The sequence below is a fragment of the Lampris incognitus genome, chromosome 9 (assembly GCF_029633865.1).
Source record: "Lampris incognitus isolate fLamInc1 chromosome 9, fLamInc1.hap2, whole genome shotgun sequence".
In the NCBI taxonomy this organism is placed as follows: Eukaryota; Metazoa; Chordata; class Actinopteri; order Lampriformes; family Lampridae; genus Lampris; species Lampris incognitus.
This window is the reverse complement of record NC_079219.1, coordinates 22,144,489-22,171,646: the sequence shown is the minus strand read 5'-3', so window position 1 is coordinate 22,171,646 and position 27,158 is coordinate 22,144,489. Positions and strand designations below refer to the sequence as shown.

At 44.1% G+C, this 27,158-nt stretch overlaps 1 protein-coding gene across 1 annotated transcript in view; it reads right to left on the bottom strand.

Annotated features, from left to right (window-relative positions):
• The window catches only part of me1 (malic enzyme 1, NADP(+)-dependent, cytosolic), a 117,213-nt gene that overhangs the window by 15,256 nt on the left and 74,799 nt on the right, over positions 1 to 27,158 (bottom strand). The window contains exons 4-6 of the mRNA XM_056286138.1: positions 18,468 to 18,543; positions 17,147 to 17,308; positions 5,836 to 5,939 (exon numbers count right to left, since the gene is read on the bottom strand). Of these exons, the coding sequence (XP_056142113.1) occupies positions 5,836 to 5,939; positions 17,147 to 17,308; positions 18,468 to 18,543 (342 nt within the window). The remainder of the gene's footprint in view (positions 1 to 5,835; positions 5,940 to 17,146; positions 17,309 to 18,467; positions 18,544 to 27,158) is intronic.

Sequence of the window (27,158 nt, the reverse complement as noted above, 5' to 3'; positions counted from 1 at the left end):
GCACACCAGGTCACAGACAAGGGCGCTCTGTCTAAACACAGCTGTTGAACCTGCATGCATATATATTTGTGTTAATACACACACTGAAACGCCTGTTCCTCCAGTCCCTATGGAGCTCTGGGGCCAAGGCCTTGTCCCTCTTAATAAAACCCCAGCCCCTTGCTGCTGTCTCTCAGGAGAGCCAGCATCTCTCAGCACACATTATTTCTCAAATCTCCTTGCATCATTAAAGACGGCTTTATCTGCTCATCCATCCGTTTGCCTGTCCCGTTCCTAATTCTCTCAGAACCAAAAGGCCAAACCAAGAACTAAACAGTGAAAATTGACAGAAAGAGTACTGTAAACTATATATTTTTATTTTCAGCACAATTTATTTATTTATTTATTTTGTGGATTTTCCCCCCTTTTTCTCCCCAGTTGTACCCGTCCAATTACCCCACTCTTCCGAGCCATCCCAGTCGCTGCTCCACCCCCTCTGCCGATCCGAGGAGGGCTGCAGACTACCACATGCCTCCTCTGGTACATGTGGCATCGCCAGCCACTTCTTTTCACCTGACAGTGAGGAGTTTCACCAGGGGGACGTAGCACGTGGGAGAATAATAATAATAATGGATTACATTCATATAGAGCTTTATCTAGGCATCCAAAGCGCTCACATTATTCCCCCCAGTTCCCCCTCCCCCTCGAACAGGCGCCCCCAACTGACCAGAGGAGGTGCTAGTGCAGCAACCAGGACACATACTCACATCCGGTTCCCAACAGTAGACATGGGCAGTTGTGTCTGTAGGGATACCCGACCACGCCGGCGGGAACACAGGGATTTGAAACCAGCGATCCCCATGTTGGTAGACAACTGAATAGACCACCGCGTCACCCGGACACCCTGCACTTATTAATATTGATGGAGGAAAATATGGGGCTGTTTTATGAGGGCAGAGGTCATTCGATAACCTGAAAGATAGTGAGGTTGCATGGTCAGAGTCATTGCTTTGAACAGTTAGACCAACTAGGGGGGGAAAAAAACCTGCTCTTACCACCATCAAAACTAACACTTTTGTCCCTTTCTTGGAATACACCAACCCCTTAAAGGGTAATTCTGTTTTTGTTTTGTTTTTTGTTTTTGTTTTTTATAACCTGGGCCTTCATTTTGTAGTTTGGGGCCATTGTGCATATTGGTCTGGTATAATTTAACTCACCGGCTTCATTTCTGAGATTTTGAACACGGGGCCACTGCTAGACAAAGCTTAATAACGGTGTCTGAACATGAGCCTTCAACCTGTCCTTTCATCAATGACAAAAAAACTCTAGTGCCTCAGTTAGACCTTGTACATGACTTCCAATTATCTATAATTTCTCAGTTGTACTGGCTGAGTAGCGATTTGATAAGTACTACTACCTACTGGAAGGACGAGCCGGAATGCAGTCGACCATTGACAATATTGGATATTATGGGTTAAAAATGTTTAACTTGCTCTTTAGTTTCCACTTGTGGTTTAGCTAACTGGATTACACTGAACCTGTTAAAACAAGTCCGTTGCACGTGTTCTCACGCTCCCAAGGCTAAATTTACACTACCACAGTGATCTGACCGGATTACGATTCTTTTCCACACATCTGACACGGATCAGATTTAATTTTTCCGAGTGTAAACAACGGAAAAACATTGTAGATATGCATTGTGTCTAATTTGTTGACATCGGATAAAGGCTTTCTTCATGTGTGGTACTAAATTCTCATACAATTATGATCGCCAAGATCCACCCTGAATTCAGGTTGGGTTTTTGCCCTTAGAAACGACTTGTTGCCATCATACTCGCCTCGCCTCAACTTCCTGATGGGAATTAGCTGGCAAAAAGAAGTGGAAAGGTGACGGGAACAATGACTGTACAAACAAAATAAAGTGTCCCTTACAGTTTTCCGACCTTTGGTAGTCATTAAACAAATGCACAACACAGTCCAACCGCTCATAGAGCCATGTGCAAGCACATGCTGTGAGTATATTAACTCACTAGATTGTCTGTGTGTCCCTGTCTTAAAATATTTTGATTTTTTTTTGATTTTGATATACTTTATCATAATTTCCCCCGTGGGGAAATTCTGCTCTGCATTTAACCCATTCTAGCTGTGTATTGAGGAGCAGTGTGCAGCTGCTGTGCAGCTTCCGGGGACCAACTCCAGTTCTTCTTTCCGGTGCCTCAGTCAGGGGCACAGACAGGAGTATTAACCCCAACATGCATGTATTTTTGATGGTGGGGGGAAACCAGAGCACCCGGAGAAAACCCCCGCAGACACGGGGAGTACATGCAAACTCCACACAGAGGATGAACTGGGATGATCCCCCAGGTTGGACAACCCTGGGGTTCAAACCCAGGACCTTCTTGCTGTGAGGCGGCAGCACTAACCACTGGGCCACCATGTTGCCCAAATATGAAAGCATATTCTATATTGTTGGTTCATAGTAATTGTTTAGTACTTAATTCATAGATTCAAGTTTTGTCTCATTATGTAGTGTTCAATCTCCATACACTGTTGTTGGGTAATGTAGTATTGGAAAACGTTCACTCTTTCTTTTGCAATTATATTGCTTCCTGAACATTTAAAGATAATGTATTTGCTTTAAAACCACCTAATGGAAACACAGCCTGATTTGAATTTATATTTTTTTCATCCTTAAAAAAATTTGCTTGAGGATTTATGGTTTGTGTAAGTGTGCCCATCCATCCGGTGTGTGTGTGTGTGTGCATGTGTGTGTGTGTGGGGAGGGGGGGGCAGTGAGGGTGCGTTTGACAGGGGAAAAGATGGATATTTGCACTGGTCCAATCTCATGCGAATTATAAAATAAAAATCTGCAGACGCCACTGCCACCACTCCAGACTCCTGCTTTGCAGCCAAACACTTCTCTCAGCGGAGGTGGCGGAAATTGCTGCCGCAAATCCTAAAGACCTATATCCAACAGCCCTTCTCTGCCATCGCTCAGTCAAAAACCTCTGGATGCGAGTCCTGATTTTGAAGCGCAGGACACTGCATGAGAGTAACACACATAATCTCACTTGGCTCCATGCTTGTTGAATACGTTGCTATGCCAACATCACGTGTTGTTGTGTGCGTGTCACATAAGATGCATGACCATGTATACACAAAGGCCAAATACAGGTCATATAGTGTAAATACCATAGACAAAAAGATCGACTTTCAACAAGAAATCCCAACCAGGCAGCAAGACTTGCTGTGTAAATGTGGCTTAAAGAGTCCAAAGGTGGTGCCATATCTATAATCTCCAAAATGAAGCCAGTGAGTAAAAGGATATCATAACGGATATGCACCAAGACAAAAACCATGAAAATAAGACTCAGGACCCAGGCTGCAAAAAACTGATTCATTCTTTAACTGCTTTTTCTACTGGTTTGCTCAATGACAAACCAGTAGAAGAAGGTAGTTTTATAGCTTCATCCATCCATCCATCCAAACCGCTTATCCAACTTAGGGTCGCAGGATGCTGGAGCCTATCCCAGCAGATATTGGGAAACAAGCGGGGAAACACCCTGGACAGGCCACCAGACTATCAAAGGGCCGACACACACACATTCACACCTAGGGACAATTTAGTATGGCCGAGTCACCTGATCTACATGTCTTTGGACTGTGGGAGGAAAGCAGAGCACCCGGAGGAAACCCATGCAGACACGGGGAGAACATGCAAACTCCACACAGAGGATGACCTGGGATGACCCCCAAGGTTGGACAACCATGGGGTTTCGGGGGAGTTTTATAGCTCCCATATATGAATTTGCTTAAATGTATAAATATGAATGTGGGCATTATGGAAAAAAGAGCATAATAAATGGCAGCAGACTACTTTTGCTTGGCATTAGAAGAGGGCACACTCATCGGGATGTTACTTGCAGTGATAGTAATATTGACAATCGATCAGCTCAAGAAGTTTACTCCACTTTTGGTCCCCTGTTTAAAGTGTTTTTAAGAAGTATGAGAGAAACGTTTCCGGGCTAAATCTGATTTCAAGCTGAAGATAAAAGCAACAGAGGAAGCCTATAAATTGTTAAACAGTAGCTTAGCCTGTATTGGAAGTACGTAGGTTTTGCTTGAAACCAAATATTTGGCCTTGTTACTGTCCATTCTTGCTTCACTAAGAGACGAAACGGCAGATGAAGACGGCCTCCCGAGTTTTGTTTATTACAAGTGGGTGGATCGGTTACATTATGAGAGGATCTGTGCAACAAATGGCTCCAGATTAGCTGCATTTTCCCTAGTTTCTTAGAAAACTAAACACAAATATTATTTATAAAAACTGTAGGACTGTAATCCTTCATTCAATCTCGAACCCTGTAATTATTCATTTTCCGCCCAATCCGGTTCCATCAGGGAAAAGTATTGCAGTTCCTTGTTGTGCAGAAGCCACCCAGTTATTAGGGAGTCACGGCGTCCTGCTGCCAGCTGGAGGGGAACCAGACCCGAGCTTGTCTCTCCGGACTCTGGTCTCTCTGAGCTAGGGAAGGGCTTAACCAGGTCCATGTGTCTGTGGCTGGGGTGGCCTCAAGAAGGGGCACAGGGACACAAAAGACATATCCGCATTTACACAGGCACAGGCAGATGATGACATATGTGCACATGTACACACACAGATGTCTTATCAAAGACGGTGCCATGTGCATGCAAGACCTTGGGGAGCCCACAGTGTCACCGGATTAAAGCTCAGAGAAGAGAGGAACGAAAAGATGAAAGCAGATATAAATCAGATGGAAAACGACCTAAAACACTAAACAGTTACATGCCTTGCTATGAGTCTTAGTTACACCAACCCAAACCAATTTCCATCTCAATCCATTGTTGAAATTACTGGCGACAGGAATTAGGTTGGCATGACTACAACACAATTCTGTTTTCCTCATCTCGCCATTTTTTCATCTGTAATCATGTCTCTTCCTTTTTCCCTCCCTCTCTACACGTGTGTGTGTGTGTGTGTGTGTGTGTGTGTGTGTGTGTGTGTGTGTGTGAGAGAGAGACTTCTTATGTGCATCTCTGTGTGTTTTTATGTACAGTGCATCACTGTATATCTATCTGAATCTATGCTTACAGTGTGGCCAGACATTTCCCTTGGATTGGGAATACTGGAGCCGACGCCGACGGCACAACTCTTCCCACAAACTCAGGGGGTAAGACCACCATCACATTCCTACTGGTGTCCTTAGTAGATGACATATGAGCTAAATGGTCTATCGCTCGCTAGTTAACTGCACCCAAGGACATCTGCTTAGAAAAAAATCATGCCAGTGAAATCATCAATTTCCAATACTCCCCCGATGTCTTCTAATGAAAGACGTCTGTGAGGTAATGTTGCCAAATAGCTAATACAATACCAGCATGTACAAGCCTTAACTAGCGCTGCATAGCAACCAAACTAAGTTGTTAGAAAGGTAAAAGTGAATCACTGGAGACTTAAGAGAGTTCCAGACCCCAAAATGTCACAAACCATTTTTAGATGCAAGGCTTTGGCTGCATCACCAAGCATATTTTCAGCATGAAAATACATTGCTCCCTTTTGGATTCGTGTGGTCTAATCTGACATATATATCTGTAATTTTGTTCTTTGATGCAGTAATGCAGAGTTTACGCCAGGAAGCCAATGAATCATGAATTCATGCTGTAAATATTCACCGCAGAGTCCTCAGAGTGTAATTAGTCTATATCAGTGTCATTAAAAACACATTAACGGATCTAAACAGTTTAACATAAGAGTTTCATGCTGTTGTTACATATATGTATTAAAAAAAAGTGAAGTTGTGTGCTCAAGGACTAGTGCAATCATGCACATCATACCTGTCTGACACAGCCTTCATAAACTCATCCAGCAGATCGTCATAGGCCTGGCCTCGTACTCTCTTATGCCTCAGCCCGATGTAGAGAGGGTCCTTCAGCAGCTCCTACAAAAGAGATAAAGAGGGTGAAACTAAGGGGAAGAGGCCCAAAGGGAGAGAGAAAATGAAGCTTGAACCATTTCTCCAGGATGCATTAGCACCACATATAATAACAGGGGCTGAGAAATACTAGAAGAGTAGAGAAGACATTACAAAGAATGCTTAAATAATGAATATTAAGCAAAGGAAACTTTTTTTATTTATTTTTTTAAATTTTGCTATTGTTCTCTTCTTTGACTTCTACTCATTAACAGAGAATAGGTGAAATAATTTAAGAGGTAATTTTCTCCAAGATTAAGTTGTGTGTGTGTGTGTGTGTGTGTGTGTGTGTGTGTGTGTGTGTGTGTGTGTGTGTGTGTGTGTGTGTGTGTGTGTGTGTGTGTGTGTGTGTGTGTGTGTGTGTGTATGTACACCAGCCTTTAACGTATCTCTTAAAAACGCCCACCAGTGAAACTTTTACTTTGTCTTTATGCATGCTAAATAATCCAGTGGATGGAACATATCTGTCAATAAATGTGTCCAGATGAACTGATTTAGCCTTCTTTGATTGTTGTACTTTCTTGCAGCAATATCAAAAAAGTAGCTCTGGAAATTATGGATTTCAGGCATCCGGGTAGCATGGTGGTCTATTCTGTTGCCTACCAACACGGGGATCACCGGTTCGAATCCCCCGTGTTACCTCCGGCTTGGTCGGGCGTCTCTACAGACACAATTGGCCGTGTCTGTGGGTGGGAAGTCGGATGTAGGTATGTGTCCTGGTCACTGCACCTGGTCAGTCGGGGGCACCTGTTTGGGGGGGAGGGGGAACTGGGGGGAATAGCATGATCCTCCCACATGCTATGTCTCCCTGGCGAAACTCCCCACTGTCAGGTGAAAAGAAGCGGCTGGTGACTCAACATATATCAGAGGAGGCATGTGGTAGTCTGCAGCCCTCCCCGGATTGGCAGAGGGGGTGGAGCAGTGACCAGGAAGGCTCGGAAGAGTGGGGTAATTGGCTGGATACAATTGGGAAGAAAAAGGGGGTGGGGGGGAGTCTTATATAGTCATATAAAAAAAGAAGCTCTGGAAATGTATGGATTTCAATAATCACTGCTGTGGGTTGTAACCAGTGTTGACATTCATTGAATGGAAACATTTTAGGGGAGAGGTGAGAGTATTGTGCTAGATAATCATATGCACAAATGTCTGCATAAACTCACACACCTGCACACAAGCACACTAACCCACACAATACACACTGTCTTTCTCCACACACACACACACACACACACACACACACACACACACACACACACACACACACACACACACACCTGGATCTTTGTTGCACTAAATCCAAATTACCTTTCTGAAGTAATGTGAACCATGTGCATTTCAATCTACTAACTCTCTCATGTCAGACACAATCAATAGATACATCTCCAAGCAAACCAAACCCAAATACCAACTCTTGTATAATGAATCATTCTGATACACCTCAGAGGAGGGATCATTACTGTAGCAGATGAAAATGTTACGTCATCTTTGGTCACGCTAAACAACCTTTAATAATGACATATTTTGCTCTCTTCTCTTCTTACAGTTAAGCCACTCGAAAAGACATTTCCCCGCTGGCACCGTTCAATAGTTTTTTGCTTCGGTGAGAAAGAATGTCTGAATCCTAGAGTTCCTCCCTAACTGAAATACCACTGGATTGTATCACCCTAGCTCGCACCCTCTCCGAGGTTTCATGTGTTAGCTCTGGCTAAACTTGATCAGGCTCGCTCTGGCTAGGAGGACTGGGATGCAGACATGGTAGACCATGCTGAAGAGACGGCTGAAATGCCGTTCGGATACTTCTTTTGAATGTTACTGTAAAACATACCCTCATCTATTGTTGAACGCTTAGAGCTCAGGGACCAAGTAACACACCCGGCTTTATTTAATGCCAAGCGTTCATTGAAATTTCTGGGGCACCGAGTTAGACTCTCTTGCCGTCTTCCAAACTGGCCCGTTATAAAAAAGAAAGAAAAAAAAGTTGTTTTGTTTACAACCAGATTAAACAGGCGATAAGAAAAAGGGAATTGAGTAACTCCACTGGCAAGGCAGACTGCATGGTGGGATACAGGTGTGCAGAGCCAGAGAGGCCTCTGTGACAAGTTGTTCAAGACATTGAGATGGATGTAAATGAGTTCAAACAGCTATTAGAGGGGCTCCAACCATCCATCCATTATCTGAACCGCTTATCCTGCTCAGGATCGCGGGGATGCTGGAGCCTATCCCAGCAGTCATTGGGTGGCAGGCAGGGAGACACCTTGGACAGGCCGCCAGTCTGTCACAGGACCCCCTCCCCCAACACACACACACACACACACACACACACACACACACACACACACACACACACATTGGTTGGGCTCCAACCAATGGCGATATGAAGTTATGCTGAAAACTAAGACTACTTTATTTGCACAACCTGTGCTCATAAGCCTCCCATGCTGCAACCCTCTCATCTCAGCAGACTTCAAGGTGGGGGGACTCTCCTCATCTGATTCACAGTAAAGCACTGGGTGAGATGAAAGGGGAGCATCAGTGACCTTTAACCTTGGCACTTCTGTATTAAGGATGAAGGGGAGCGGCAGTTACCAATAAAGGTTGTGTGTGTGTGTGTGTGTGTGTGTGTGTGTGTGTGTGTGTGTGTGTGTGTGACAAAATAAGAGAGTGAAGGATTAGGGGGAAGTAGACAGCCCCTATCAGTGGAAGATTGTTTACAGACGTTCATGTTTGGTGTTCACACACATACTTCATCAGAGCTTTGACATCATGTGCGAGTCTGACATAGCTGCTCTATCTTGAAAATCAATCGGTGTGTTTTTCATTGATTTTGAGGTCATTTTGACTTCACTTTTTTTACAAGGACTTTGCTACAACTCTGTTTGTTGAACTTTTTATTTTGGATATAGTTACCGCTGTAACATTGGACTAAAAGATGACTGGTTCAAAGACCTGGAAGTCAGAGAAGACTTCTTTAAATTTCCGAGTTTGTCGTTTATCTTCCCACAGTAACCACAAATGCTTTGCATTACCCTCCCCCTTGGGGTATGTCCACATGAAATACGTTTCAAGAGCACTGGCTTCATTTTTCCCTTGTTTGAAAATGTGAAGTCACTTAACAGAGTTCAGAACTACGTATGTGCTCAGTGCAAACGGGGCAACGTGTGACCGATACTTCAACTTGAGCCTCACACAAGGAAAGGACAATGGCCAGCGTGCATGAGCCAGACAAAAACTGGACATGACTATTACAGCTGGAGACACTCATTATTCCATTATGACCTCTGTAGCTATGCGTTGTTGAAAAGTAAATCTCTAGATGGCTCCCTAATTTGATCTCATCAACAGATATTGTTCTGCATGGCAATGGGAAATGCTACCTCTATGCCAGTTATCATTATAAAATACCGGGCATGACTTAAGTACAAGAAGAAGAAGAAAAAAAGCAACTTTATTTTGTCATTGTATTTTTACAATGAATTTGTTCTCTACATTTAACCCATGCTATTGTATAGCAGCAGTGGGCAGCTGCAGCACCCGGGGACCAACTCCAGTTCTTCTTTCCATTGCCTTGCTCAGGGACACAGACAGGAGTATTAACCCTAACATGCATGTCTTTTTGATAGTGGGAGGAAAACAGAGCACCCCGAGGAAACCCACGCAGACACGGGGAGAACATGCAAACTCCACACAGAAAGGACCTGGGACGGCCTGGGGTTCGAACCCCGGACCTTCTTGTTGTGAGGCAACAGTGCTAACCACTGGGCCACTGTGCTGCCCCTATTGGGGGCTGGTCTGAAGGAGTTTAAACAGTATGCAAATGACATATGGATTTTTTGGGGGGGGGGATTCCCCCCCCCAATTGTACTCATCCAATTACCCCACTCTTCCAAGCTGTCCTGGTCGCTGCTCCACCCCCTCTGCCAAGCTGGGGAGGTCTGCAAACTACCACATGCCTCCTCCGATACATGTAGATACATACCAGCTGCTTCTTTTCACCTGACAGTGAGGACTTTCGCAAGGGGGATGTAGCGTGTGGGGGGATCACACCATTCCCCCCAGTTCCTACCCCCCCCCCCGAACAGGCACCCCAACCAACCAGAGGAGGCACTAGTGAAGCAACCAGGACACATACCCACCTACATCCGGCTTCCCATGCACAGACACGGCCAATTGTGTCTGTAGGGATGCCAGATCAAGCTGGAGGTAACACCCCTGTGTTACCTCCGAACTGGTGATCCCCATGTTGGTAGGCAACGGAGTAGACCGCTATGCTACCCGGACGCCCCTGACATATAGATTTTAACAGTGTAAAGATCTACAGAGGCTTTCTCGTGTCTTGCAACTATCTCACTGATGAACTATCTACGCTTCATGCCTGTTTGTATTACAGCTGTCATCACACACCGTCTAAAGCAAACAAAGTCAAATGTTTTGAAGCCAGTAATGTGGGTAACACAACACAAAATGTTCAGGTCTATTGTTGTTGGGTGGTTTGGTTGGGCCTCTGTCAGCAGGGCTCAATGGCACACTTTGCTTGTGTATTTTCTTCCCTCTCAGATAGTACTGACAAGTAGGGGCTCACAAGCAACCACAACAGCAGCGTGATTATAAAAACACGAACACTATTACAATTATATTTCTATGTCTTGTTTTTAACTTGCATTGTAATTTTGATTAGCTCATTCTATTCAGAGATAACAGTAAAGTAATGATGCCAAACAAAACTGTGAATCTTGATATTTATCATTTGTTTGACTTTGCAAAATGTGAAGTGAAGATAGATAGCGATCAAAATATTCACAATATTCACTATTCAATATTTTGACTTAAGATGTCCGTAATTGAATTGTGACTAATTAAAGAACACATAACATGGCATTCGGGGCACTGTGAGCTTCCCCTATGTGACGCATTTCTGAATGAAAGAGGCCGTTGGGGTGGGATTTAATAAGGGGTGGGTGGTCCATTTGATTGATGTTCTAATGCGAATCAACTCCAACCACCGTTTCTGCAGTCACAGAGTTTTGGGGAAAGGAAAGAGTGTTTTTGGATCTGAACAGCCGAAGATGCAACCACATGCCACGATATTGCAGTGTGGATACGCACATTTAGATTTTTATAAGGCGGGGGAGGGAGGTGGAGATTCAACTACTGGATGTTTCTCTTGATGCCCGTCCACACATGCAAAGAGATGTAATTATGAATTTGATGCCTTTTCCATGAAAAGAAAACACAGGATTAAGGAGACGCACATAAAGAGGGCAACATTGTGTGTGTGTGTGTGTGTGTGTGTATGTGTGTGTATGTGCAAGAATTTCTAGGCACACCATAATCGACAAATGACGGGGCATCTGGGTAGCACAGCGATCTGTTCCATTGCCTACCAACACAGGGATCAGCGGTTTGAATCCCCACGTTACCCCCGACTTTGTCGGGCGTGCCTACAGACACAATTGGCCGTGTCTGCGGGTGGGAAGCCAGATGTGGGTACGTGTCCTGGTCGCTGCACTAGCCCTCCTCTGGTTGGTTGGGGTGCCCGCTCGGGGGGGAGGGGGAACTGGGTGGGGGGAGGGGTGGTGGTGTGATCCTCCCACACGCTCCATCCCCCTGGTGAAACTCCTCACTGTCAGGTGAAAAGAAGCGGCTGGCGACTCCACATGTATCGGAGGAAGCATGTGGTAGTCTGCAGCCCTCCCCAGATCGGCAGAGGGGGCAGATCAGCGACCGGGACGGCTCGGAAAATAGGGTAATTGGCCAAGTAAAATTGGGGAGAAAAAGCACAAAAAAAAAAAAAAACAATCGACAAATGACAACTTTGTGCAGATAAAAGGGGGTAAAATGACTCCGGTGTCCTATATAGCTGGTGATTTCATCTCATTGTGACCTGAGGAAACAAATGTAAGCATGAACCAAGGTGAATTGTGAGCGATTCAGATAGTTGTAAGTAGCCGTGTGGGAGTTTCATGCAGGCTGATATTGTTGCAATTGCAAAGAAGTGTTGAGCTGCTGACATGTGTTGTCTCTGACTGAGATGATCCACTGTTGACTGGCTAAGCTGTCCTTTGTGTCGCACAGCCCCTTGTCTTTCACAGGGGATTAGTCCTTGTGTGTGGCTTTACAGTTAGAGTTTGTAAGGGGCATTGTACTCTGATTTTCACCGGCCACTTGTAATCGTTTTGACAATGATTTGGGTTGAGGTTCGAAAAATATTGTAAAGCTTCACCCGACGGCTTCACAATGCTGTTCTGCCGGTGAGGAAAAGTCAAGTACGCCATTCCTGTTCTGTTAAAGTAGATTTTTAACATGAGAACTCCTGAAAATATCAAAGCAAACGAGTGGAAACCAGAGCCAGAAAATGGGCAAGAGATTGCCAAAGACCTGTCTGAGGTAAATGACATCCCCACTTTGGACCCATGAAAGCACCCACGTACAAACAAATACACACTCTCACAAACAGTGCATTGTCCTAGATGACATCATCGACTCTGATTTCAATATCTGCCTGTGCTTGTGTGTGTGTGTGTATACACCTGTGTGCATGTGTGTTGAGGTTATGAGGTTATACCAGGTGAGATCAGGCACAGGGAGACAAAGTCGGATAGAGCCCAGTGACTTTTCACATAATTGGATGACACCGATTATTCAAAACTGAATCATAAACTGCCAATTTAGACTGTTTTGGAAAAACAATATGAAGAAAAAGGTTTGTGTATGTATGTGTGCATGTGTGTGTGTATATACAGCAACGTGTGTATGCGTATCTTGGCAGAATGTATCAGTTTGTATAATAGACAGAGATTTACCACTGGTTTACATTAGAGATTATACAGTCACCACATATCTTGGCAGAATACAGCTCCTTAAACACCTGAAGCTGAACATAAATTTCTCAGAGGTACGATCTTTCCATGGCTTCCTACACATCCGAGTGTGTTTAGAAAAGAGAACTGAGTTTAAAGGTTTGATAACGTTGTATGAATTGGTGCTGTATGATATTTTTACTCTGCTGTGTTTATGATAGTGTTAACCTGAGGGGGATTTCTACTTCTTAATCCCACAACCATTTCAGAAGACGCATGCTGTATGTTTGTGTGAACTGTTTAGTTAATATCGCAGCCGCATATCCACAACTTTTACCATTCTGCGATAGCCTTTATATCCCTTATTCAACATGCTATTACCCAGAAATACAGTTCAACATCAAGTGTGCATTTTTTTCCGTCTACGCATTTTTATGCAGGCAGACTTCTATTTTTTTAAATTACTGTATATTTATCTGAAAATGATATTGTCTCAAGAGCAGACAAATAGTTTCTGGCATTGCTGCGTGATTTGTTTTGACTGAAATCCTAAACTCCATGGCTCCAGTTTTTCTGGGCTGACTGCATAAGGGCTTTCCTTTCATGGCCTTCTCCCTATCTGTACGCCTACCTGACTACTTTTCTCTGTCCGTTTTGGTCTATTTTTCCCTCTTTTTCTCTCTCTTCCTTGAGCAATACCAAATACTCTAGGACAAATATAATCTTTTAATGGTAGCAATTTAAATAATTAGTGAGCTACTACTTCCTCCACCTCAATCTGGTCCCATCAAATCCTTCCAGTCTGAGCTGCAGAGTGAGGCAGCTTAGTGCCGGCACCAGAGCAGCCCGTCCTTCACAAGGCTGCAAGGAAACTGCAACTGGCTTGAGACAGAAACAACCAGTCCATTTACCCCATCCATTTACCCCACATATCATTTAGTTTGTCAGCTATTTAAAATAATAGAAAAATGGAAGAGCCTGACATAGCCAAATAGCTACAGTGAGAACCTGGTATAGTTACTTCTTTTAGGTTGCATAACCAGAAAACAGCCTCACTCTTTCAAACATTTAGCCAATCAGAGAGCAAGAGAGCGAGAGAGCAAGAGAGCGAGAGAGAGAGAGAGAGAGAGAGAGCGAGTGTGTGTGCGTGTGTGTGTGTGTGTGCATGTGTTTTTGTTACCCTTTGGAGACCTTTTCCAGTATAAACACTAACCTTGTTGGGACCACTAATCCTCATTGGGACCAAAGCCTGGTCCTAGTGAGGCAAACGTCATTTCTGACGTCCTGGTTAAGGTTAGGGGTAAAGTGTGAATTCAGGTTAGGTTACAGTTTGGGTTAGGCTCTCCACAATGAATGAATGGAAGTCAATGCAATGTCCTAATAAGGATAGCTGCACGAACTTTCTTGTGTGTGTGTGTGTGTGTGTGTGTGTGTGTGTGTGTGTGTGTGTGTGTGTGTGTGTGTGTGTGTGTGTGTGTGTGTGTGTGTGTGTGTTTACCTGTCTTTGTGCATATGTGTTATGATGCTGATAAGCTTCTTGCTGGGAGTTCATGCAAAGAGCGTAATGTTTAGGTCAAAAAAATTTCCCTTGAATTTAAGGTAATCTCTTCCAGCAGGGACAATGCCTGGCAATGCTAAATGCTAAAACATTACAGCTCCTGCGAGAGTTGTCTGGGTGTTGCTGTGGCTTATAAAATCTTTCATACTCTGCACTCCAGTAGCTCTATAATGCATATGTGCAAACATTTTCCATGACTGTAACGTATCTCATCTAGGTTAGAAAAAGTGGGGAAAACATGTCTCCATCAAGATCTGTCAAACAGTGCTTGGACACTGACTGATTATTTATCAGTTTAGATTCCATGTGACACACACACACACACACACACACACACACACACACACACACACACACACACACACACACACACACACACACACACACACACATTCCTGCTCATGAATACGGGAGAGTTTTATTTCTCCTTCCGGGAGGCAGCAGGTGTAAAGATGTTCTCGTTCTCCCCTCTCGACTTAGGACGCAACTATGGATCAAAGACTCTGAGACAGCTTGCTAAAGTTGTGTTGTGATGCCCTTTGAAAAGTCCAGAATTGTTGTCATACATTCAAGAATGCTTGATTTCATATCTGCATCTGTTCTTGACAGAGGAGCTCTGCAGCCGGTCCAATCACCCTGTGCCAGGGTGTTAGACTGAATGTGGGGATCTTGAACAACATGAGATATGGAGAGAGGTCAAAAGGTAGAACTTTTTGATTTTTCCTTTTTTTTGATTTGAGATATCACCCCCTCGGAAGACCTGGGAAGGGAGACCTGGGAAGGGAGCTTGCCTTGAGCGTCTGGTGGCCGGGCCTTGGCCCATGGGGCCCAGTCGGGCCCAGCCCAATAAAGCAACATGGAGCCACCACCCCATGGACCCACCACCCACGGGGATGAGCATTGCAGGTCGGGAAGCAGGCAAAGGCAGGGACCAGGGCATGCCGACTTCTGGCATCGCATACTAGTCCAGGAGGACAAACTGGGAGGAGACCCCAGGGTAGACCCAGAACTCGCTGGAGGGATTACATGTCCAGTCTGGCCTGGGAATGCCTTGGGATCCCCCAGTAGGAGCTGGAGGGCATTGAAAGGGATGTCTGGAGTGCCCTACTTAGCTTGCTGCCACCTCAACCCCACCCCGGAGAAGCGGCTGATGATGAGAGATTTTGAGATACTTTATTTACTTTATTAATTTATCCTAACTTTAAAGAACTATAAGGGGAGAGAACTGAGAAGGAGGGCCTGGCAGCACGAGAAACCATATAACTCTCTGTAACACCAGCTCCAATGCCACCAGCTGGACTAATGTAGCAAAGACAATATCGTTTATGGGCATCTCAGAAGGCCCTTATGTGTCTTTTATAACAAATTTAGGGGATTTCTGCTGTGGCCCTGGGTGATTTCATTAAGTAAGAATTACGCTAGTTGCCATCAGAAAGAGGTGTTGAGAGAAGTCTCAAAGACACAGAGAACATCCAACATGACATTATAAGACTTGGTCATGGTGACTTTTTGGTGACCCTGGACTTGATGATTTTTTTTCTCCTGTTCTCTGTCAGAGTTCACTTTCCTTCAGCCTTTCTCCCAGTGAAGCTCCTCAACGCTGTTGGTCGGTTTCCTCTGTTTTCTCTTTTCCAGCCAAGAAGTTTGGATCTTTTAATAAGTTACCTTTATTTCTTGGACAATTTCCTTCTCAAACTCATCCATGCATCACAGCACCATCTCTCACCCCCTTTAAGTCATTCAGACGTTTCCTTGGATTCAAATTCATGTACAGTTGCTGACTAATCTTAACACCAGAGCTCAGTCCTGGGAAAATAGAGGAAGGGTGGCCTCTGAGAGGTTTCATTTGGCGGACAGCTGGGTTTATCACGCCCTTGGTTATGGAAGGGTGACATGTAGAGAATACACAGAGTTCTATATATAGTAGTGTACACAGATTATTATTAGTCTAGTGTGGCATAAGACCACAGCAACATGTGCCACCCTGCCCAGAACAGAAGACATATTTCGGTTGTGGAAGATGTAACATGTCTATGGCATTACCATGGAGAATAGAAACACTGGGGTTAAGGGGAGATAACAAAGGCTCAGTTGGTTGGTAAGCCACTGGCTAGCAGGAGAGCTTATGAGGTACTTTCCTAGATTTAGAAGAGGAAGCACATCCAAAAAATATTAAGGTGCATGACTAAAATAGCAAAACAATAATGAAGGCATAAGGTCTGTACACTAAATTGCTCCCAAAAGCTATTTTATTCAGCATGTTTCGATCAATTTAGTAATTACCAATTTAGTGTGCAGACCTTGCTTGTTCATTCTAGTACTTTCCTAGCTGGCATCTATGAGTGGAGAGGCTGGACTCGCGTATGTAAAGGGTTGTGAGGTGAAACAAATTTTTTTTTCTTGGACTTTTTAGGGTACCTAGGACCATGGCTTACCTGGCTATTAAGTGTTAAGAGGGTTTCTCTGCAAGCAGATCATGCGCCACAGCAGGTAGAAAATATTAAGAGTTTGGGCCAGTAGGTTGAAATATAGACCATCCTTCAACTTGAAGGTCCCAAATGAAGCCCAATGACAAGCAAGCATCCACCCTGCTACAGTATAATGTCCTTGAAAGAGACCCTGATACCTACAACCTCAAATATGCTGTTTTCTAGCTAACTTTATAAGCTGAACTTCTTGTGCAGGTGGGCAAGCAAAAAGTGAATCTTCCCTCTGCTAATGTTAAAGGATTTTTATGTGCTTAGGTGACTGCTAGTTAGAGGTCACTGTTATGATATTCCTTGTAATCTGTAGCTAATCGGTCAGGTATCTAGACTCACCGCATTGTCAGTGCCCACATCCAGCATGACAGGCAGACACTGCTGTGGCGGCATGCCTCCGCAGGCTGTGTAGAGGGCCAGCTTGCCCACAGGGATGCCCATGCCGTAGCAGCCTAGGTCTCCTAGCCCCAGGATCCTCTCTCCATCTGTCACACACACGGCCTGTCGGCAATCACAGATGTCAGTCATAATGGACAGTAACCAGTCCACATACATATGTCATCAGCTTAAATGTTATGCTTGTGTATAGTATGGCAAAGACAGTTTGAGATACTGCTGTGTAGGTTAAAAAAAACCAAGGCACAGTGACGATAATGACATAATAATATTTCTCCAAATAGGTTTGATTTCAGTAAAAAAATAAATGAAGTGGCTCTGCAGCTCTGCCTCCATGTCTCAAAATAATATATCTCACCCAAAAAAGTCTGCTTTGCCAGTCACCATACATTCTTCCTCCTCCGCTGAAAGCCTGGCTTTCCATTCATTACCCACTTTACTCATTAAGCAGTAAATACGTTCCCTTGGGTGGATTTCACAATGTAGAACAAATTGATTGTGTAACACTTAATATCATCAGCAGAAGTGTTTGATCCCAAATGTTACCAATGTTCTATTTTCCGTGATTGCTGTGACGCAGATGACTTTGGCACATAGTTTTTACAGGCTTGTTCCCCCTTGCAATCCATCAACCTTTCGGTGAGTTGGTTCTACTTTCCACTCTAACCAGGTTTATTTTTAACTTTTTATTGTGTAATGAAGAAATTTAACATTTAATTTAACCTTTATTTCACAGGTTTCATCAGAATCTGTTATGTGTAGGGTCTAATGTAAAAGCTGTTAATGGCTTTTCAGCTAATATCGGCCTCATTTTCTGGCTCTCATATGCCCTCTCTGTATTGAACTGCTGTAAGTAAGGCATATTTGGCGAGTTTATGATAAGAGCTCCCCGTCTATGAAAGGCAGCATGACAGCGCTGAGGTAATGCTATTCTGTTGACAGCAATGAACAGGTGGCTAATACAATGTAAGTGGCTAGTATAACTGACATGCCAGGAATATCTGGTGGCTTTCGTCATGCTGAATATGACTAGATCATGACTTGCACATTATTAACCCTATGTAAGAGCTTGGTGGTTCCATCATGAATAGTCTTGTGTTTTGTGAAATACACTTAATACTGGTGAAGGGCCGATGCCAAACGCTCTGCCCAGACTTACTACGTTGATATTAATAACATCAAACACAACCCCTATAACAGCTGCTTTTGTGCCACTGTTGGAGAGCGTGTGGGGTGTGAGGCCTCTGGTGGAGGAATAACATACTCGGATGTCCTTTTCTGGCCAGCTCTGGAGCAGGGTAGAGATGTGGCCGCGGTCATGAATAGAGATGAAAAGCCCCCTACAACAAACAGAAAAGCCTATGTTAGCAAATGCCTTAGAACAAAGGTTTTGAATTGACTTTGGGCGCATCTAATAGGCCTCTTGGGAATCCAAAACCGTTATCTAAAGCCCTATTCACATGGGACTAGTATAACCTGGGGGTCTTGTGTGATTTAGAAATTACCCCCCCACACACACACACACATCTGTGTTTCGTGTGGCACATTCACATGGGATAAGCGAAGTCTGTATTTTACTCGTACTTACCGACATCATCCGCCGGATATGACATTGCCACCCTGTACACTATTTTACTCTGCAACCACGTGTTGAACATCTTATATAGTTCTGTGGTCTTAAACAACAAGAACAATGGCTGCTAAGAAGAAAAACAGGCATTGGACATACAAATACACACTCAGTTTAATTGCTGTGTGGTGTGAACCACGTTACCAAAGGCAATTTGATGAGATGGTGCACAATCTGAACCTGTTGAACCTGGATTTGCACCCAGAACGCTGTCAAAACTTTCATTTATATTTCCACCGCAGCCTCTACAAGTGTCAACTGGGAAAGAGGTAGAAAAAAAGGCATGGAGAAAACAAAAAAAAATTGCAAAAAAAAAGAAAAGAAATTTCTGAGATGCTGATTTGCACCGGACTAATATGATCAGATGACCTCTGTGTTTGCTGAAATATGGTAGGTAATTTGTGCAGGAATTTTTGCTTTACAAATTACGGACATGGCCGATTCGTACGGGATTAAGATCCCAGACGAGCTCCACAATTATCACAAATTACTAGACGTCTCCGGGTGATACTAATTCTGTGTGAATATGGCTAGAAGTGTTTAACACTATCATAGGAACATTGTTCAAAGGATTTTCCACTTCTCCTCACAAAAATATTTTCAAATGTTTCGATACTTGATGATTTGAATTAGAAAAAGAACTTGTACGGAAGCTTTACTTCAGAGACAGTATTCTTCTGGGTTTTTCCTTTTTCTTTCTTACGTTTGTAACTTTTCTTTTCAAACAAAAGGAAACTTTGCGGAAAATTTTGGGACCCAGAATGTTAACGCTGAGCCCAGAGCCCAGACTGAGGCCCCTATGCAGGGAATCTGTGTTGAAGCCCTGAGGCCTCTAACCAGCCATTCATTTGTCCCTACAGCCACCCAACCCTCCCGCCTTCCCCTGAGTCCCTTTCTCCATGGCAGATGTGCCCTTTGCTTGAGGAGAATCCCAGGATAAAGGGATAAGCTCCATGCGTGGGGTCCAGCGCCAGCACCCACACAATCCAACAAATCCCCAGAAAGTTTAATCAGTTCATCTGGACACAACGTTTATTGACAGAAATGTTTCATCACTCATCTAAGTCAAGTACAATTTAATTATTTATTTATTTATCTATTTATTTTATTGTCTTTTATTATTTATTTTGAGTGACCTCTTCAGTTTCAACTGACTGCAGGTATCCCCACCCTTATAAACAATACAGTGGCATAACAACGGAAACCAACGATCAGTTTCATATACAAGCTGCCGTGACCATTAACTATTCCCCCCCGCCGCCTTTTTCTTCCCCAATTGTACCTGGCCAATCATCCCGCTCTCCGAGCCATCCTGGTTGCTGCTCCACTCCCTCTGCCGATCCAGGGAGGGCTGCAGACTACAACTTGCCTCCTCCGATACATGTGGAGTTGCCAGCCACTTCTTTTCACCTGACAGTGAGGAGTTTCACCAGGGAGATGGAGCGTGTGGGAGGATCACGCTATTCCCCCCAGTTCCCCCTCCCCCCGGAACAGACGCCCCGACCGACCAGAGGAGGCACTAGTGCAGCGACCAGGATACATACTCACATCCGACTTCCCACCCGCAGACACGGCCAATTGTGTCTGTAGAGATGCCCGGCCAAGCCGGAGGTAACATGAGGATTCGAGCTGGTGATCCCCGTGTTGGTAGGGAATGGAATAACTAGAGTTATGATGGCCATGTGTACGATTCACAGAGGATTGGGAAATAGTTACTTATAGGTGAGTGATGAAACCTTTCTCCCACTAAACGTTGTGTTCAGATGCACTGATTAAACTTTCTGGGATTTCCTTACCTGGGTTACTGAGCATGCATCAAGACAAAACAACAAACCCATCTGGCTGTGGTGTCTAGACATCATCTCCAGGTGTGCCAGTAACAATAAAAAAAAATTTTTTTAAAAAAAGACGTTGATATTTGTAAGAATCTGCTCATAAAGTAAAAACACTGACCTATCCATGATCAGTGCCAGTGGAAAGAAAAGAGGTGAAATGTCAAAGCTGTTGACAGCCTAAACTGACGGTACAGAGTGCTGCTACGTGAAGGGAAAATAGTAGAGAGAACTATAAAGCAAGGCATAAAAGCGCCACGTAAGAATGCTTTGATAACTTCACGATGAGCTACGTTTCACTGGGTTTCCCCCTAAGTCAGGGAAGAGCGCTGTAATTTGACTAACAATATCGCTAGAAATATCTAAAAACTCACTAAATAGAGGCTCAGATAAAACCCAGAAAAGGACAAGCGGCCTAAACCAACAAACACAGTATTTAGAAGAGGAAGCAAAATGCAGAAGTGTTCTTGGGGGAAAGTTTTTTTTTGGGGGGGGGTGTCTGGTTCCGGGGCCCTAAGTAAATGTATCACAAACTTTTTGCAAATAGAGGTCTGTCTCACTTAATATGAGACAGAGATGTTGGTCCACTTTTTTTTTTTTAAAGTGGACCACACACACCACCGTGTGCAGTACTGTACAAATTGAGTTTGCATGTGTCAGTGTATGTACCCTGTATGGCAGCATAGCTGATGGATGATCAGGAAGTATTAAGACCACATGGCTCCAGTTAAAAAATAAGGGAACTCACACATGGCAGCCCATGTTTCCATAGGTTAACACCAAGTGTCCTCATTCGTACATAAATGATCCCAAATGACCCCGGACTTATTACCTTGAAGTAAATATACATAAGAAACTAGTGAAAATGAGATTGGTAATTTAGTGTGAGAGGAAAAAAATGTTGAATGAAGAACAGCAAAACATAGAGAGAAAGAGATGAAGGGAGATATGGGAAGGTAAGGCAAGGGAGAGAACGGCACATTTCCGAAAAGGTCACGTGCCTTGAAACTATCAAGAGCCAAACATGCGTATCCCTGTGCAGAGACCTGGTCAAGTCAAACAAAGGTCACACCAGAGACAACCACTGTCCATCACACTACATTTCTGCAGCAATGAAAACGTTGTGGAGATTAGAGCCATTAATCTCTAACATATCCTCTTACCATTTGACTGTCAAAAATCAAATACACATCTGCAAACAAGAGTGCATGTGTCCTGTTTGAAAAAAAAAGTATACTATTTGCAAAAAGTGTAAATTCAGTATGTTTCCACAGCTGTGGGAGGCTTTGGAGGGTGGGGATATTGCGAGGTGTCTGCGTGCGCGGCTGTTGGTGAAGCCTGCTGTGTGTTTGCCTGCAGCGGACACGAGGCCAAGAGGACCCGAGCTGCTGCCAACTCCACAGTTATAAGAGATTCAGGAAGAAGAAGGGGAGTTAGGGCAGGAGGATCAGCAGGTGACCCCAAAACACCAACTGTTAGAAAACAACTCTTTCCAGACGGATTAAAGCAGACAGCCAGGCAAATGCCAGTTCCTAATCCCCGTTTTCAACACAATTTGACCCTGAATGTTAACGAATTTATTAAAGAGGGATTAACGGTTTCAATGTCTGCTTGCCACCGCTCCTCACCTACTCTAATTCTCCTTTTTTCTCCCTCTCTGTCACGCCCTCTTCTTCCACAGTGCTTTGGAGAGCTGGTCATCTCGTGACCTCTGACCCTGAGAAACAAATCGTGTGGCAGAGCGGGGATAATGGGGGAGGTGCTGGGAAGGCCTGCACTGCCTTCAATTGTGTTACACACACACACACACACACACACACACACACACATAAATATACATGTTATATATACATTTCCAATACACATACAATTGCAAAGGGTTTGTCTCCACTTTATATAGAACAAGTCAAAAATCAAGATGTGTGGGATCCATTATCCTCCTCCTTGGTGTGTTAAGACAATAGTGATCCTTTTCTGAAAAATAAAAACAAGGACCAACAGAAAAAAGAATAAGAAAAAATTTAAAGAGCATACAGAGGCTGTATGTTCAGAGAAGTGTCAGGGAAGATTTGTGTTTCCAGTACACTGACCTTGTAAGGATATTTGTGTGTGTGTGTGTGTGTGTGTGTGTGTGTGTGTGTGTGTGTGTGTGTGTGCCATGTTTTGCTATCCTAATAAATGTCCCCATTAGGATAGAAAAATCAGAAACCACCTAACTTGTGGGGCCACTTTATGGGGCCCCACAAGTAAAAGGGTCTATTTTAGGGTTAGGACTTGGTTTTAGGGTTAAGGTTAGAATTAGGGTTAGGTTAAGGTTAGGGTAAGGGTTAGGGTTAGACATGTAGTTTGCGTGGTTAAGGTTAGGTTTAAGGGCTAGGAAATGAATGTAGTCAATGAGGGGGCCCCGACAAGTACAGATTTACGTGTGTGTGTGTGTGTATGCGTGTGTATGTGTGTGTGTGTGTGTATGTTTGTTTTTGAGTTTGAGTTCTGATACTGACATAAAAACAACAGACAGCGGTAGCCTAATGTGCTATTTGAGAGCAGGCCAAAGTGGAGTTAAGCTGCCTTCTACAGCTCCTCCCCAGAGACGGTGGTTGAGAGCAGAGAGGTCAAAGAAAACAACCTGACAGCTTGACACAGCACCACTGCTGACCAACAGCCCAACATAAAACACACCCCGGGGACTTTGGAAGGCCACAGATGTGGGCAGAGGCAAAGCTGCTGTCCATAGCGTGACCCCAAAACACACTCTGAACCCCATAGAGAGGATGCCCCTGATCGTTGACCCATGCTCTCAACAAACATGACCAGCAGGGAATGAGCAGCCACTCACACAGAACACATCCTCCATGATGCCAACCCGAAACCTAACCTCTTACTGCACTGGACACTGTCTGTAAGCCGCCGCATAAGGTCCATCTGACAGCACTGACACACTGAGGGGGACTGTGAAATGGCCTTCATAGTCCCATTCACACACTACAAAATCTCTCCACTAATTAGGCACCAAAGCTGCCAACTCTTACCGTATTTCAAGGTTAACCTGGGTCCCTAAGAAGAACGATGAGATGGGATTTTACCAGTGCCTTTCTAAATACCTTTACGAGGGTGTAACTGGACTTAGAGCTAGCCAGAATCCCGCAGTGGGAATCTGGGACAGAGGAAGAAGTTGACAAAATAGGGTTAGTACTCCTGTCTGGGCCCCTGACTGAGGCATGGCAAGACGAGCTGGAGTTGGTCCCCGGGTGCTGCACGGCGGCTGCCCACTGCTCCTAGCTACACAGTTAGGACGGGTTAAATGCAGGGGAAGAATGTCCCCCTGGGGATCAATAAAGTAATAAAATAAAATAAAAATAAAATAAATGTTGAATAATGTGTGTGCAAATGGGGCAGCCATCCATTTCACCTTATGTGCCAATCTTTCCCACTTTGATAAACCCAGTGCTTGAAATTCATTAAAACATTCTGAAATGTTAGAAGTTATAGGTGCTGTTCAAAAGCCCATAACCCAAACAGTGGGTTTCATAAAATATCTGAGACTCTTTCTTAATCCTTTATTTAAGTGTACACAAAGAAAAAAAAATCACCTATTACAAAAAGGAAAGGAGAAACAGGCAAGCTAGTATGCTTTTTTCTTCCCCTCTTTTTTCCCCAATTGTACTTGGCCAATTACCTCACTCGTCCGAGCTGTCCCGGTCACTGCTCTACCCCCTCTGCCGATCCGGGGAGGGCTGCAGACTACCACATGCCTCCTCTGATACATGTGGAGTCACCAGCCGCTTCTTTTCACCCAACAAGGAGGAGTTTCACCAGGGGGACGTAGCGTGTGGGAGGATCACGCTATTCCCCCCAGTTCCCCCTCCCTCCCGAACAGGTGCTCCGACTGACCAGAGGAGGCACTAGTGCAGTGACCAGGACACATACCCACATCCGGCTTCCCACCCACAGACATGGCCAATTGTGTCTAGACACCCGACCAAGCCGGCAGTAACACGGGGATTCGAACCGCCAATCCCCGTGTTGGTTGGCAATGGAATACACCGCCATGCTACCCAGACGCCCTGGTAAGCTAGTATTTGATATGAATTTATCTGCTGCTCTGAACAGGAGTCCAATTCCTTGTGTGCATAGTCACACTTGGCCAATAAATGGGATTCTGATTCTGATTAAGTTAACTTAATGAATAGGTCAAAGTAGAATTTTCAAGTGAACCTTAAAACCAAGTTTCGACGGATTACTTGATTTTGAATTTGGCAACTTGCTGCTGAGGTTTAACATCCACAGTGTTCTTTTAATGGGACAATGTTACACAGAGAACAGAAATAGGTGTGTAAGCTTACCTGGTGCAGCCATCCCCTTGCATGAGCTGTCATTATATCCAGCTGTTGTTATTCATTTATCTGAAATGTGCTTGTCATTGCTGAAATAGTGTACCTTCAGGATTTATGTAATAACAATGGTTATGCAAGCCATGCAAAGTCATGTGTCTTTCAGATGGAGCTATGACAGTAACTGTACACCGAGGGCCTATTAGAGAGCCGGGTACACATATTTACTTCCCCGACTGATGTAATCTGGTGCTAAAAGAACTGCAGCCTGCAGCTTGTATGTGTTTCTCTAGTTTTAACCTGCACATTTACTGAAACAGGAACGGCATGTGTGCTCTATACCTGTATGTGTGTGTGTGTGTGTGTGTGTGTGTGTGTGTGTGTGTGTGTGTGTGTGTGTGTGTGTGTGTGTGTGTGTGTGAACCTTTGCACAGAATTATCTAGAGAGTATGCCTTACGTTTTAATTGGGAACGAATGTGTCACAGCAAAAGCACCCATCAAACGGTGCAGACCTCTGGCACTGTGGTGTGACGCCCAAAGCATAGACAAAAGCAGAATGATGTCCAAGATAAAGGTAATATCCAGGTGGCCTTGGACAGGGAAAACACATTTATTCAGTGGCATACTTCAGTATATTCCCTTGTCAAGATCCATGGCTTTTAATAACAGGTTAAAATGGGAACATTATGCCAACATTAACACATTGGATCTCACAACAGCAGACCAGCTGCTGGGATATATGAAATATCATTTCATTAAAGCATGAGCGCTCGATTGGCCTTTGGAGAAACAAAAACATTTGAGTCTCCAAAAACAAGAGGCTAAGTTTCATGCATTTCTTTATACTCACTTCCTTCCACTTACACAACTTGTTTTTAGAGTAGTCACAAACATACAAAGCAGTGAAAAACAGATTTTTGAATTTCTTCTTAGAAATGGACTCTTTGTGTAGGCCACCAAGATTTTAATGTTCTCCGACCCAGGAGTCAAAATTGGAAAACTTTATCTTGTGCTTGGACGCAGGCTAATGAATAAATCCTGGTGCTCTTGTGATGTGGGGCCTCCCACCATAGCTTCTTTGCTTTAAAAACGTACTAAACAGCCTCCATCTGCTTTAAGTAAGCATTTGGTTTAATTCACTTACAGATACAAATTGCCTCAAGTGTGTCCAACCCCTCAACATCAGTCAAAAACCCTAAATGCCACGCAGAGCCGTTTCAGAATGAACCATGTGTCTTCTACCGTTTCCACCGGTTCTTGTGCGTTCTGAGTATTTCACTGTATCACCACTGCAAAATGTCACCTTTTTTCTCAACAGAAAACAACTCTTAAACTAGGTTTCCTGACAGACTGTGCAGGAACTAATAGCGCTACAGAGAAGGGATTTAGGCACAGGCAAAAATACCTCAGCTTCTCACTCACTCCTTCCAAACACAACACACAGTGTTGCAGAGGAGCCATGTGACCTCTCTGTAGCCATGGTTGGATTATGCAGCACCCCTAAACAATCTGAACAAATTTCTTGCAAGGCAAACCAGGCATCTCCTCTCTGGCCAACAAATGAGGCTAAACAGTCTCTCGTGGACTAAATGTAGGTTTTGGGTCTGTGCCTTGATTTGTGTTGAATACTAATAGCCCGTTTGCTTCTATCAATAGAATGGAAAGATGTCAGTATGGGGTCCTGCCGGGGGTGAATACACATGCTGACCAGGCTGTCTGTGGTTCATTTGGTCAGGGCAATGGGGACATCTGAGGACCACTGCAGTATCAAGTGAGGAGGTGCAGGCCGACTCTGATTCTGATTCTCCAAGAGTGGAGTGGTAGTGTATAGAAATAAGGAGAAAGGGGATAAGGAAGAGAAGGCATACAAATGATCATGTAAACATGCACACACAGACAGACACACAGAAAAACGTACACACACACACCACAGTCGCACGGAAAAAAACACAGACACACACACACACGCACACACAGACACACACACACACACACACACACACACACACACACACACACACACGCACACACACAATATACACGCTCAAGGTAGCAGTTTAATTTCTAGAGCTGGGTCTGGAGCCTGACCACAGGCAATGGAAAAGGATAGGCAGCATGGTAATTAAGCTACATATGCTAGCTGTTTGAACTTTCTGTCCAG